This window comes from Eptesicus fuscus, chromosome 23 (genome assembly GCF_027574615.1).
Source record: "Eptesicus fuscus isolate TK198812 chromosome 23, DD_ASM_mEF_20220401, whole genome shotgun sequence".
In the NCBI taxonomy this organism is placed as follows: domain Eukaryota; kingdom Metazoa; phylum Chordata; class Mammalia; order Chiroptera; family Vespertilionidae; genus Eptesicus; species Eptesicus fuscus.
Genome location: NC_072495.1, coordinates 2,256,786 through 2,269,061, shown reverse-complemented (window position 1 = coordinate 2,269,061; position 12,276 = coordinate 2,256,786). Strand labels below are relative to the sequence as shown.

Here is a 12,276-nt window from a genome sequence, read left to right as displayed (position 1 = left end):
ACTCCTGAACCCTATAAATTTTTTAAAATATGTTTTTATTGATTTTTTTTAGAGAGAGAGGAAGGGAGGGGGAAGAGAGAGAGAGAGAGAGAGAGAGAGAGAGAGAGAGAGAGAGAGAGAGAGAGAGACATCAATGAGAGAGAAACATCGATCAGCTGCCTCTTGCACATCACTTACTGGGGATCCAGCTTGCAACCTGGGCATATGCCCTGATTGGGAATCCAACTGGCAATCCTATATAATTTTATTAACCAATGTCTTCCTAATAAATTCAATTAAAATAAATAAATAAAATTTTTAAGTGGTTGGGAAGGAATCAAATAATGAATACTGGAATTTCATAAATTATATTTCAGAGTATTTCAAGAGGTTTCACAAGTATGTATTCCTAACCCTATGTGATTTACACCATTTTCTTATTTAAAATAGATTAGCATTTTAGAAGTATGTAGCTAAGAATTTTTGGGTTTGAGTTTACTCATGAAGTAATTGATCATTGACTTAAGAATTTTTTGTATTACTTTAAAAAGTGCAACTGGTTCCTTTGTTTATTTTTATATGTTGTTATTAATTTTAGAGAGAAAGTAAGGGAGAGGGAGGGAGAGGGAGAGGGAGAGGGAGAGAGAGAAACATCAATGTGAGAAAGAAACATTGATCCGGCTGCTTCCTGCATGTCCCCTAATGGGGATCACACCTGCAACCTAGGCATGTGCCCTGACCCCGAATCAAACCAGCGACCTTTTGGTGCATGGAATGATGTTGAGTGAGCCACACTGCCCAGGGCTGTTCCTTGTTTAGGTTTTAAATTCTGAAATACATTCAAAGAAACCAAGTGAGTCATTAAAAAAAGAAAGAAAGAAAAATGAAAGGGCTCTGTACGTCTTGTTTTCAGTTACATCCCCAGCACTGGGGAGAGTTGGGGCTCAATCAATGTTTGTTCGCTGACCCACCTGGTGTCTCAGCAACAGCCTCAAAGGTGGGTTGATCCTCAGAACGGGAAGTGGAGTCTACCTATGGCTTTCTATTGCCTTGAAGACTAAGGTCTTCTACATCCACATTTGCAAAGTATCTGTAATTTCTTCCCAAGAAATTACCAGGGAAGAGAAGAGTAACACGAGTAAGGGCTGCCTGCTCTTTTCTGAGCCCGCACTAAATTCATCATCCTCAGTCTGCAAAGTCACATTAGAATCCAGATGGAAAGGAAGGACACTTTTCAAGACACAATCTCCTGTAATGGTGACCATAAATTGACTCAAATTCTAAGGAGTTTCAGACAAAGACTTGTGGCTACTGAACAAATCCTAAAGGAGAGCAAGCACTGAGTATTCACCAGCAAAGCTATTGTCCAATTGCGATACTTAGGTGCCCTCTAGTGTGTGTTGGTTTTTGCAGCAGTTCCTTGCTTCACACATCATGTGACTAAGATCCTGTCATGTCTTCGAAGGTGACTTTCCCAGTGCATTGTAGTGTACAGTTGATAGATCTATGAAAAATGGCCAAAGGATTGTGGAGCAATTGAATTTAAAAATCAATGGTTCTACTCTGAGCCATTATTTACAGGCAAAAAAATGCAATTTTGGTAACTGAGCAATCAGGGGTATGAAGTTACAAGGGCTCCTACAAATGTTGTAAACTGTGAATACACAGGCATGTTTCAAATGAAGAGATAGTACAGAGTGTGTACAGAGTGCCCCACCTGTTCCTCTCCACCCTATAAACTATCAATTATCCTCCCCAAGTTTTTTTATGTATACCAACCAAATATGACACATATTTTACTCCCCCCACCTTTTTATACTGTATATACTATCCTGCACCTTTAATTTCTCTCTTAATAATAAAGCCTGGTATGTTGTCCATAACAGTTCATAAAGATCATCATTTATTTTTTTTTTCTTTTCTTTTTTTTTAATATTTTTATTGAGGTGTTATATGTGTACATATCTTACTATTACCCCCCACCCCACACCCACACATGCCCTCCCCCCCAGAGTTTTGCGTCCATTGTTTATGCTTATATGCATGCATACAAGTCCTTCGTTCGATTTCATAACTCCCCCACCTTTCCCAAACTTTCCCCCTGTAATTTGAAAGTCTGTTTGATGCTTTACTGTCTCTGTATCTATCTTTTTGTTCACCACTTTATAATGTTCTTTACTATCCCTAAATGAGTGAGATCATGTGGTATTTTTCTTTCATTGACTGGCTTATTTCACTTAGCATAATGTTCTCCAATTCCATCCAGGTTGCTGCAAATGATGAGAATTCCTTCTTTTTTATGGCAGCATAGTATTCCATTGTGTAGATGTACTACAGTTTTCCGATCCAGTCATCTGCTGATGGGCACCTAGGCTGTTTCCAAATCTTAGCTATTGTAAATTGTGCTGCTATGAACATAGTGGTGCATATATCCTTTCTGATTGGTGTTTCTAGTTTCTTCGGATATATTCCCAGGAGTGGGATTACTGGGTCAAATGGGAGTTCCATTTTCAGTTTTTTGAGGAAACTCCATACTGTTCTCCACAGTGGCTGCACCAGTCTGCATTCCCACCAGCAGTGCACGAGGGTTCCTTTTTCTCCGCATCCTCGCCAACACTTGTTGTTTGTTGATTTGTTGATGATAGACATTCTGACAGGTGTGAGATGGTACCTCATTGTTGTTTTGATTTGCATCTCTCGGATAATAAGTGACTTTGAACATGTTTTCATGTGTCTCTTGGCTTTCCTTCTGTCTTCTTTTGAAAATATTCTGTTTAGGTCTGTTGCCCATTTTTTTATTGGATCATTTATCTTCCTCTTATTAAGTTGCATAAGCTGCCTGTAGATGTTGGAGATTAAACCTTTATCAGTGATAGCATTTGCAAATATGTTTTCCCATGCAGTGGGCTTTCTTGTTGTCATCATTTATTTTTAACAGCTACAGTTGTATTCTATTGTGTGGAGACACTACAATTTACTTAGTACTCCCCAAAAAAGACATTGGGGTGATTTCTAATCTTTTGTTATTACAAATAAGGATGAAATAAATGATCTGACACAAAAGTTATTTCAAAACTGCGCACATATAACTGAGATTAAATTCCTAGGAGTGGAAATGTGTTGGGTCAAACAAAATAATAATTGCTAACATGTATATAATGCTTTCTATAAGATAGGTTTTGATGTAAAAATGTGTAGATCATATATCCCACCCCTTTATTTAACCTTGATAGGATTATTAAGAGCTATTATCCCGTTTTAAAGATGAGGAAACGGAAGCACTGAGAGGTGGAAGAACCTGCCCACGGTCAGACAGCTAGCAGGCATTAGTGTCAACCAACCCGTCTCCAAAGCTTATACTCACAGCCATTATACTTTATTTTCTCAAGGGGTGTATGTGTTTGTATTTTAAATAGATATTAATACATGCCCACATACTGGTATACTATTTATTCTCTCAGCAGCTTGACTGTACTTTTTGCCTATAGCTTCATCAAACTTGGAGGATTTTGTTGTTTAGTTATTGGTGAAAAATGGAATCCCAATGTGGTATTAACTTGCATTTCTCTTATAATACCCTGAGGTTGGATATATTTTCATATGCTTAAAAACCACACGCATTAACTTTTCTGAGTTATCTTTTCATATCTTGTGTACTTTTATACTGGAGTATTGGTCTCCTTATCCTATCTAATAAAAGAGTGATATGCAAATTGACCATCACTCCAACACACACAAGATGGCTGCCCCTATCTGGTCAAAGATGGCTGCCCCCATGTGGACACAAGATGGCCACCACAAGATGGCCAGCAGGGGAGGGCAGTTGGGAGGGACCAGGCCAGCAGGGGAGGGCAGTTAGGGGCAAACAGGCTGGCAGGGGAGCAGTTAGGCATCAATCAGGCTGGCAGGGGAGTGGTTAGGGGGTGATCAGGCTGGCAGGCAAAAGCAGTTAGGGGCAATCAGGAAGGCAGGCAGGCATGCAGTTGGGAGCCAGCAGTCCTGGATTGTGAGAGTGATGTCCGACTGCCCATTTAGGCCTGATCCCAGTAGGATCGGGACTAAACGGACAGTCAGACATCCCTCGAGGGGTCCCAGATTGGAGAGGGTGCAGGCTGGGCTGAGGGACACACACACACACCCATGCACGAATTTCGTGCACCGGGCCTCTAGTTGATTTATAGGAGCTCTTTAGATATTGGAGATATTAGTGAATTGTCTGTGATATAAGTTTGAAATATTTTCCCTAGCTTGTTCTTTATATTTTGACTTTCATATGCTTTCTTCCTATAGCAGTTTTTGATATTTTTGTAGTCAAATTTATTAATCTTCTATAGCTTATAGATTTCAAGATAATAGGAGAACTTTCTCATTTTTAATAGTTTTTTTATGGTTTACTTTTTTAAAATTAAATATTTGATCCACTTAGAATTATCTTGTTAAATGATATGAGGTATGGATGCAACTTCATTTTTCTCCAGGTAGCTTATCCATTGTTTTTTTTAACAACCCTTGACTTCCTCATGGTTTGAGATACTTAGGTGCCCTTATTAAATTACAGTTTCAGACCTTACATTCCCATATGTAACTGGGTTCTCTTTCTAGATTTTCTATTCTGTTCTTCCATTTTTTCTGTCTGTATATGTATGAAATATTACCTTAATATTTAATTATTGAGGCTTTATGCTATACTATACTACCTAGTAAGGCTATTTTCTCTTATGATGACTCTTAATTCCAGAGCTTTCTTTTATTATTCATGCCAACTTTTCTTATGAACTTCATAATCAGCCTTTCAAGTTTTATTTTAAAAATAACTATTTATATTTTCATTGGGATATTAACTTCCTAGATTTACTTTCAAATCTTCCTGAATACAATACACTACTTAAGACCCTTAGGTCTGATGCAGCCTGGCCTGGTGCTTGCAACAAAACAAAGTATTAAAAAGCTGAGTATTTTGGTTGTGTGCATGGTAATTGAGAGTTTTGTATTCATTCAGTTAACAATAGATGTTATTTATCCTCTCAATGTCCCTAGTTGTAAGACATTTGTCATCTCTTTCAAATAAATTAGAAGGGGAAAAGGATCATTCCAACGTGAAAAACTTCCAGGAGGATGCTGCCTAATTGAAAACAACAGCCTCCAAACCTGGCCCCCCAACTCCATTCCGCCTGCCTCCAAGCAAAGGAAATCACCAATGCTTAGTGCGAGCGACTGCCCCATGTGGCTTCAGGTTTCTGGTAAACGCTTTATGTTCTTGATACGCCAGCCCCTTGCTACTCTTGTAGAAATGCACTCTTGTCTCACGCTGACCTGCTGAAAAGTCTGTATTTCAGGAAGACCCTGGGGGAGTTCATAATCACCTTCAAGTTTGAGAAGCAAAAGATTGGTGCTTCTCAAAGTGTGGGCCTAATAGCAGAAGTGGCATGATCTAGAACAGTGGTTCCCAACCTTGTTTTGGCCATGCCCCACCTAAGCATCTCTAAAATCCTGATGCCCTCTCCCACGCCCTTTGCCCCCGCACATCCCCCCCCCCAGTGACATAGAATTCTTATCATTCAAAAAGTGAACTCCTATTAATGTGGAGGAAGCCTAAAAGGCCGTTAACTTGGTCTAAACAAGCTTCCAAAGAATATGGCATCCATGAAGAGAAAAATAAAAGAATGAAAGGACAGTTGAAGTACTGAGGAAGAAATCACTAAGAAATTGTTAAAATAATAATAATATGAAGTGATATAAAAAAACAGCAACTAAAGTTTCAAAACATAAAATAGAGAACTGAAATGCATAAATATGTCACAACATATAGCTATATTGTATATGAGGCTGCTAGAACCATCAGAAATGCTAAAAATTCAGCCATGGCTGGTTTGGCTCAGTGGATAGAGTATTGGCCTGCAGACTGAAGGGTCCCAGGTTCGATTCCGTTCAAGGGCATGTACTTTGGTTGCGGGCACATCCCCAGTGGGGGGTGTGCAGGAGGCAGCTGATCGATGTTTCTCATTGATGTTTCTAACTCTCTATCCCTCTCCCTTCCTCTCTGTAAAAATTCAATAAAATATATTTTAAAAAAAAGAGAAATGCTAAAAATTCACTGTTAATAACTCATTCTCGAATTGCCCCCCTTAAAAGCAAATTGCCCCCCTGTGGGGCATGTGCCCCACATTGGGAACCACTGATCTAGAACCATGAGCAAATTCAAACTCTTGGGCCCAACCCTCACCACCCTAAGGCAGCAGTGCTTGGGTCCCGTCCAGGAGCCTGATCTGAGCAGCCCTTCAGATGCTTCTCCTGGTGTGCGTGACCGAGGCCCGTGCTCCAGGTCAGGGATGCGGTCCTGGCCAGCCGCTGGGATCCCCTGGGGAGCTCTGACACCTCCCCATTCATACAGGGAACCCCTAATCAATTACATCCCAATTTCAGGGCTCAGGCCAAGGAGTCAGTATTTTTAGTTTTCCAGCTGATTCCAATGTGAAGGCCAGGGTGAGGAGCTCTGCTCTGCCTTGAACAATGCTTCTCACCCCTGGCTCATCAGAATTGCCGGAGGGTCTTCTTTAAAAAGCACTGATGTGGCCCTAGCCTAGAGCATCCACCTGTGGACTGAAGGGTCCCAGGTTCAATTCCAGTCAGGGCACATGCCCGGGTTGCGGGCTCAGTCCCCAGTGAGGGGTGTGCAGGAAGCAGCCCATCGGTGATTCTCTGTCATCATTGATGTTTCTATCTCTCTCTCCCTATCCCTTCCTCTTTGAAATCAATAAATATATTAAAAATAATAATCCTATCTAATAAAAGAGTAATATGCAAATTAACCATCACTCCGTTACACCCACAAGCCTTGCCCACCAGCCACGCCCACCAGCCAATCAAGAAGTGAGTATGCAAATTAACCCCAACCAAGATGGCTCCGGCCACTGAGCGAGCAGGAGGGAGGCTTGGGTTTCCCTGGCAATGGAGGAAGCCAAGCTTTCCTCACACCCTGGCCGGCAGAGGCCTCCACTCAAGGCTACAAAGTTTCAATTATAGAAGATAAATAAATCCCAACAGAAATGGTGGCAGCCACAGAGCTAGAGAGAGCAGGAGGCTAGGGTTGCCCCTGGCAATGGAGGAAGCCAAGCTTTCCGCACACCCTGGCCAGCCCAGGCCTCTGCTTAAGGCTACAAAGTTTCAATTATAGAAGATAAATAAATAGCAACAGAAATGGCTGCCACCACAGATCAAGTAGGAGGCTTGGCTCCACTCCAGGCTACAAAGTTTCAATTGTAGAAGATAGATAAATCCCAGATACCAGGGCCTCCACTTGGGTCGCTGGGGGATGTGGCCAGCCTGCAAACTATCACAGGCCCCTTGCCCAGGCCGCCTCACGCCCCAAGGGAACCCCCACCCTGATCCGGGACACCCTTCAGGACAAACCAGCTGGCCCTCACTCATGCACCAGGCCTCTCTCCTATCTAATAAAAGAGTAATATACAGATTGACCATCACTCCAACATACAAGATGGCTGCCCCCATGTGGTCAAAGATGACTGCCCCCATGTGGACACAAGAGGGCAGTTGGGAAGGACCAGGCCTGCAGTGAAGAGCAGTTGAGGGGGACCAGGCCTGCAGGGGAGGGCAGTTAGGAGTGACCAGGCCTACAGGGGATGGCAGTTAGGGGCAAACAGGCTGGCAGGGGAGCAGTTAGGCATCAATCAGGCTGGCAGGGAGTGGTTAGGGTGTGATCAGGCTGGCAGGCAGAAGCAGTTAGGGGCAATCAGGAAGGCAGGCAGGCGAGCAGTTCGGAGCCAGCAGTCCTGGATTGTGAGAGGGATGTCTGACTGCCCATTTAGGCCCGATCCCGGTGGTTGGACATCTCTTAAGGGGTCCCAGATTGGAGAGGGTGCAGTTTGGGCTGAGGGACAGCCCCCCCCCCCCCCCGGTGCACGAATTTTGTGCACCGGGCCTCTAGTAAAAATAAAAAGTACTGATGCTGCAGATCTCCTTCAGAGATGGAAGTTGGTCTGGATAAAGCAGAGAATCACTTTTTAAAAATGTGGTTTCTCGGGTGATTCTAATACCCAGCCAGGATTTTAAACCACTGCTCTAGAAATACCGTTTTCCAAACGTAACCTTCAAGTCACACTAAGGAAAACAAAGTTTGGATATAATGGAAGAGGCATTTTTCAATTCCCATATATTTACTGAGTCTGTGCAGTGCGTTAGGCTAGTTACTATGAAGATTAAAAATAAGTGCAAAGCATAGTTCCTGCCCATAAGAGAATATATAACCTGTATTGGCAGAAAAGACTACACATTTCACATACAAATAATTATTTAAAAGTAATATATTCTATGCTACTGACTGTAACATAATTTTAAAAGTTATATATATCATTATATCACTGTTAGGTCAAACTAATTTTTATTGTTTTTAAAAGAATAGGAGTAAAGATGAAAGAAATATATGTTAGAAATGATTATGAAGCAATTTTGAATACAATTAGCAATCAGCCCTTAGATATTTGAACCTGGAAAAAGCAATGGACAAGGTCAATGGCCAAAGAGTAATTCATGAGCTCAAATTTGAGCAAGCCTGGGATGCTTTAGTCTCCTCCTTGGCATAACGAACCCTGTGCTATGGCACCACCAACAATCAACGCAACCCAACAGTGTTTAGTAAATTAAATGGTTTGCAAAGAACTTAGATGCATATATGCATAACCCTTGGACACAGACAATAACGACTAAAATAATTAGCAATTAAGATATCAGCAATTAAAGAGCTTATAATAAACATTTTCTCTTTTATCATTAGAAATATAACTATTTATTTTGGCCTGACTATCGGCCTCTCCTTCTATACCGGCTTCTTTTGAGAACACATTAAATAATAATGAAACGTATCCTAGCCTGGGAGAAATAACTGGCTATAAACATTTTCCACATATATTGGACTATAAAATGTATTTATACTTTTAAATGAGCAGTCAAAACTCAAAATTGCATGTATGCTTTATGAAACAAAAAAGTACATTAAACATCTAAAACGGGGTCAAAACATTGAAGACTCTATTTGAATTCAGCTACTTGTTTTGATAATTCAGCTAAATATACTACACCCACTCCTTTAGTTTATTATTAGGTACAAAGGCAAGGATGTGACATACGCTTTAAGACTATAAAAGGAGTTTCTTTTTCTTTCTTTAAATATGAGGATCTATTCAGTGATTCATGAGTTGGGCAGATCCGTCTAGCAACTGAAAGGTGCTCCCTTAAAAGGAATTTCTGAATCAAGAAAATAATCACAAACGTTTATCCCATCTCCCTTGTTCCATCAGGAAGTACAGGTTAAAATAGGTTACAGCACCTTCAATGACACCAACTTAGATTTGGAGGCCTAAGGGAACCCCCATTTAATGTAATAACCTCTTTATATTTGGAAATGACCCGCAATAGAAGATGATGAATTTCAAGCTGTTCCCCCAATAAGGGTGGTGGATACACCAATCCAGCCATTCTCTTCTCTTCCGTCCACAGACATATTCAACAGGAGGTGGGCTGATACGGTCTTCCTGTGTGCCCACCAGATAACATTAAGTTTACTGGCTTCAGTCTGAGAAAAACAAGTATCACATGATCTGACGTAAAAGTGGATGAACGGATCCAGAGACATGGAAGCCTGGGCAGACTGATGAGCCTCGGGGAAAGGGGGAGTGGGGAGTGGGGAGTGGGAAGAGATTGACCAAAGAACTTACATGCATATATGCATAACCCCTGGATACGGACAATAATTCGGTGAAGGCCTTGGGAGTGGGGTAGAGGGGGTCAGTGGAGCAAAAAAAGGGGGACATCTGTAATACTCTCAACAATAAAGATACATGTTTTAAAGAGTTTACTGGCTTCAAGAGATTTTACATCCATGATCTGGGATAGAATTTATCTTCAAAATGGTCAGATGAGCAAGGGAGGACATTTGTTATTGTTCTAACTTTATAGACGGGGAGACTAAGGCTTACTAATAAGGACAGTGCTGTGGTTATCCGTGGGGGTTAGAGAGGCTGTATCTGCCACCTTCCCACGACCACCCAACCGGTGTCAGCTCTGACTGAGTCACTTCTGGGTGTGAGTTGCTGTCCGTGAGTATGTCCTGCCCTCCAATGTGCTGAGGGCAGGGAGCAGGGTTGAAACCCAGGGCTATTGCAGAAACCAAGGCAACCGACATGGGGTCAAACCTTAGTCTATTCTATCTCCTGGAGCATGCGTGTAAATAACTCTGCGGGCCCTTGAATAAAACATTTTGGAGATAATAATAGAATTACAGCAGTTACAGAACTATAACCATTCATGACTTTTATTTTGCCCTTAGGAATTTGTGGAATGATTTCCTTCATTCTCCAAAGAGGGGCAAGGTGTAGGGCAGTGGTCGGCAAACTCATTAGTCAACAGAGCCAAATATCGACAGGACAACGACTGAAATTTCTTTTGAGAGCCAAACTTTTAAACTTAAACTATATAGGTAGGTACATTGTTATTTACTTAATTAGGGTACTCCTAAGCTGGCCTTTGCTAAAAACTCAAGGGGCCAAAGAGCCGCATGTGGCTCGCGAGCCGCCGTTTGCTGACCACTGGTGTAGGGCGTTTGACTTCCTCCGCTAGGTGTTCACAGTGACACCACTGTCCCAGAGAAGTGCATCAGCCACTGCAAACACAGGGAAAGCCAGTTAGGTTTCAGATGACACTTAAGGAGCTGCTACATACCTGCTCTGTGTGACTGTCCTCCCTTCTTTTACTGTGAAGCTGCAGGTAGGAGTCCACTTTCGGGGTGGGTAACCCCAGAGTCAGCTTGTTTTTTTCCACAAAATATTGTTTGGGCTTCCTTCGCCGCGGGCCCCGTGATCTCGGCCAGAAAACCTCGTTGTGTGAACTTGAACTCCCCACGTACTGGGAGAGGTTGCTGGACGTGTCTGCCAGGCCCCTGTCGCTCAGCCCCGAGATCCGGGTGCTGCGATGGGCACCGTGCTCAGAGTTTGGGCTTAAAAACTCACTCCCAAGTAGAGAGGCGTCGCTCTGTGGGCTCCTGTCCTGCGGGCCGGCCCCCGCCAAGGGGCCCGTGGACGTCTCCGAGGGGAAGAGCGGCCGCCGGGCCAGCTCGTCGGCAGACTCCGGCGATGCATCCTCAGCTGGCACGTGCCCTTCCCCTCGCTTCCGCCTCCAGTTGGGGTCATAGCGGAGATCCGAGTACTTGTCTTCTTTGGACTGTGGGCTGCCCAGAGCAGAAAGAAATGTCAAGTACGGATCAAGATAAATGTACGCATTATATTTAGTTGATCATTTAATGTGAAATCCATCTCCACCTTTCTCCTATAATTTCCCTCTTACTATCGACATGGTAGAGACCTACCTCAGGCTCACACGAGGCCTCCACACTCCACGTGAGGGTGAAAAGGTCTTCACTGTCCCAGTTTGTTAAAACGGAATGAAACCGGGACGGTTAAGCTCTAACGGCCAGGCAGCAACGGAGAAGCAAGCGTCTCCAATGTTAAGCCCGCCGGTGCCTGAGGCTCAGGACCCCATCACTGTGCTCGCCGCGAGGACTTCCCGCAGGCACACTGACTTCACGCTCCCGTGGGTCAGAGAGGCACTGGGCTATCCAGGGAGGCAATGCGGTCGTCACCTGGGCATCTGTCTCCGTCTGCTCCCTTTCGGGCAAAGCCAGATTTACCCCAACTGAACCCCCACACAGATCCATCCCCTGTTCAATGACTGCTTTTTAAAAAATTGATTTCAGAGAGGAAGGGAGAGGGGGAGAGAGATAGAAACATCAGTGATGAGAGAGAATCATGGATCGGCTGCCTCCTGCACACCCCTTCTGGGGATCGAGCCTGCAACCCGGGCAGGTGCCCTGGCCGGGAATCGAACCGTGACCTCCTGATTCATAGGTCGACGCTCAACCACGGAGCCACCCTGGCCAGGCCAATGATTTGACCTCAGAGTGCACCTTGTGTTGGGAGAGTTTATCAAATGTACTACACACAGAAAGAGCCCCAAGCCCTGGAATCAGAAGGCGACTCACTGAGAAGCCCTGGGGCCACACAGAGACCTCAGCAGACAGGGCGGCTGACCTGGACGCTGCAGGGCAGCCTGTTCCAATAAAAGGGTCAGCAGACGGTCCCGGCTGCGGGAAGTGACCTGGAGGGGAGTCCATTCCAGTCCACATGACCCCACGCAGTCTCCCCTGGCCCCAGGGCAATCTCAGTGCGAAAAGCACCTCCTCTTCTTGCCGAGAGAGAAAGAACCCGGTGACATGGCATGTTTAATGGG

At 43.6% G+C, this 12,276-nt stretch overlaps 1 protein-coding gene across 2 annotated transcripts in view; it reads right to left on the bottom strand.

The window, feature by feature from the left end:
• Positions 1-12,276, bottom strand: part of JHY (junctional cadherin complex regulator) — a 108,483-nt gene that overhangs the window by 81,092 nt on the left and 15,115 nt on the right. For both annotated transcript variants that reach the window (XM_028135773.2, XM_028135774.2), the window contains exon 2: positions 10,714-11,218. In XM_028135773.2, coding sequence (XP_027991574.2) covers positions 10,714-11,218 — 505 coding nt within the window. The remainder of the gene's footprint in view (positions 1-10,713; positions 11,219-12,276) is intronic.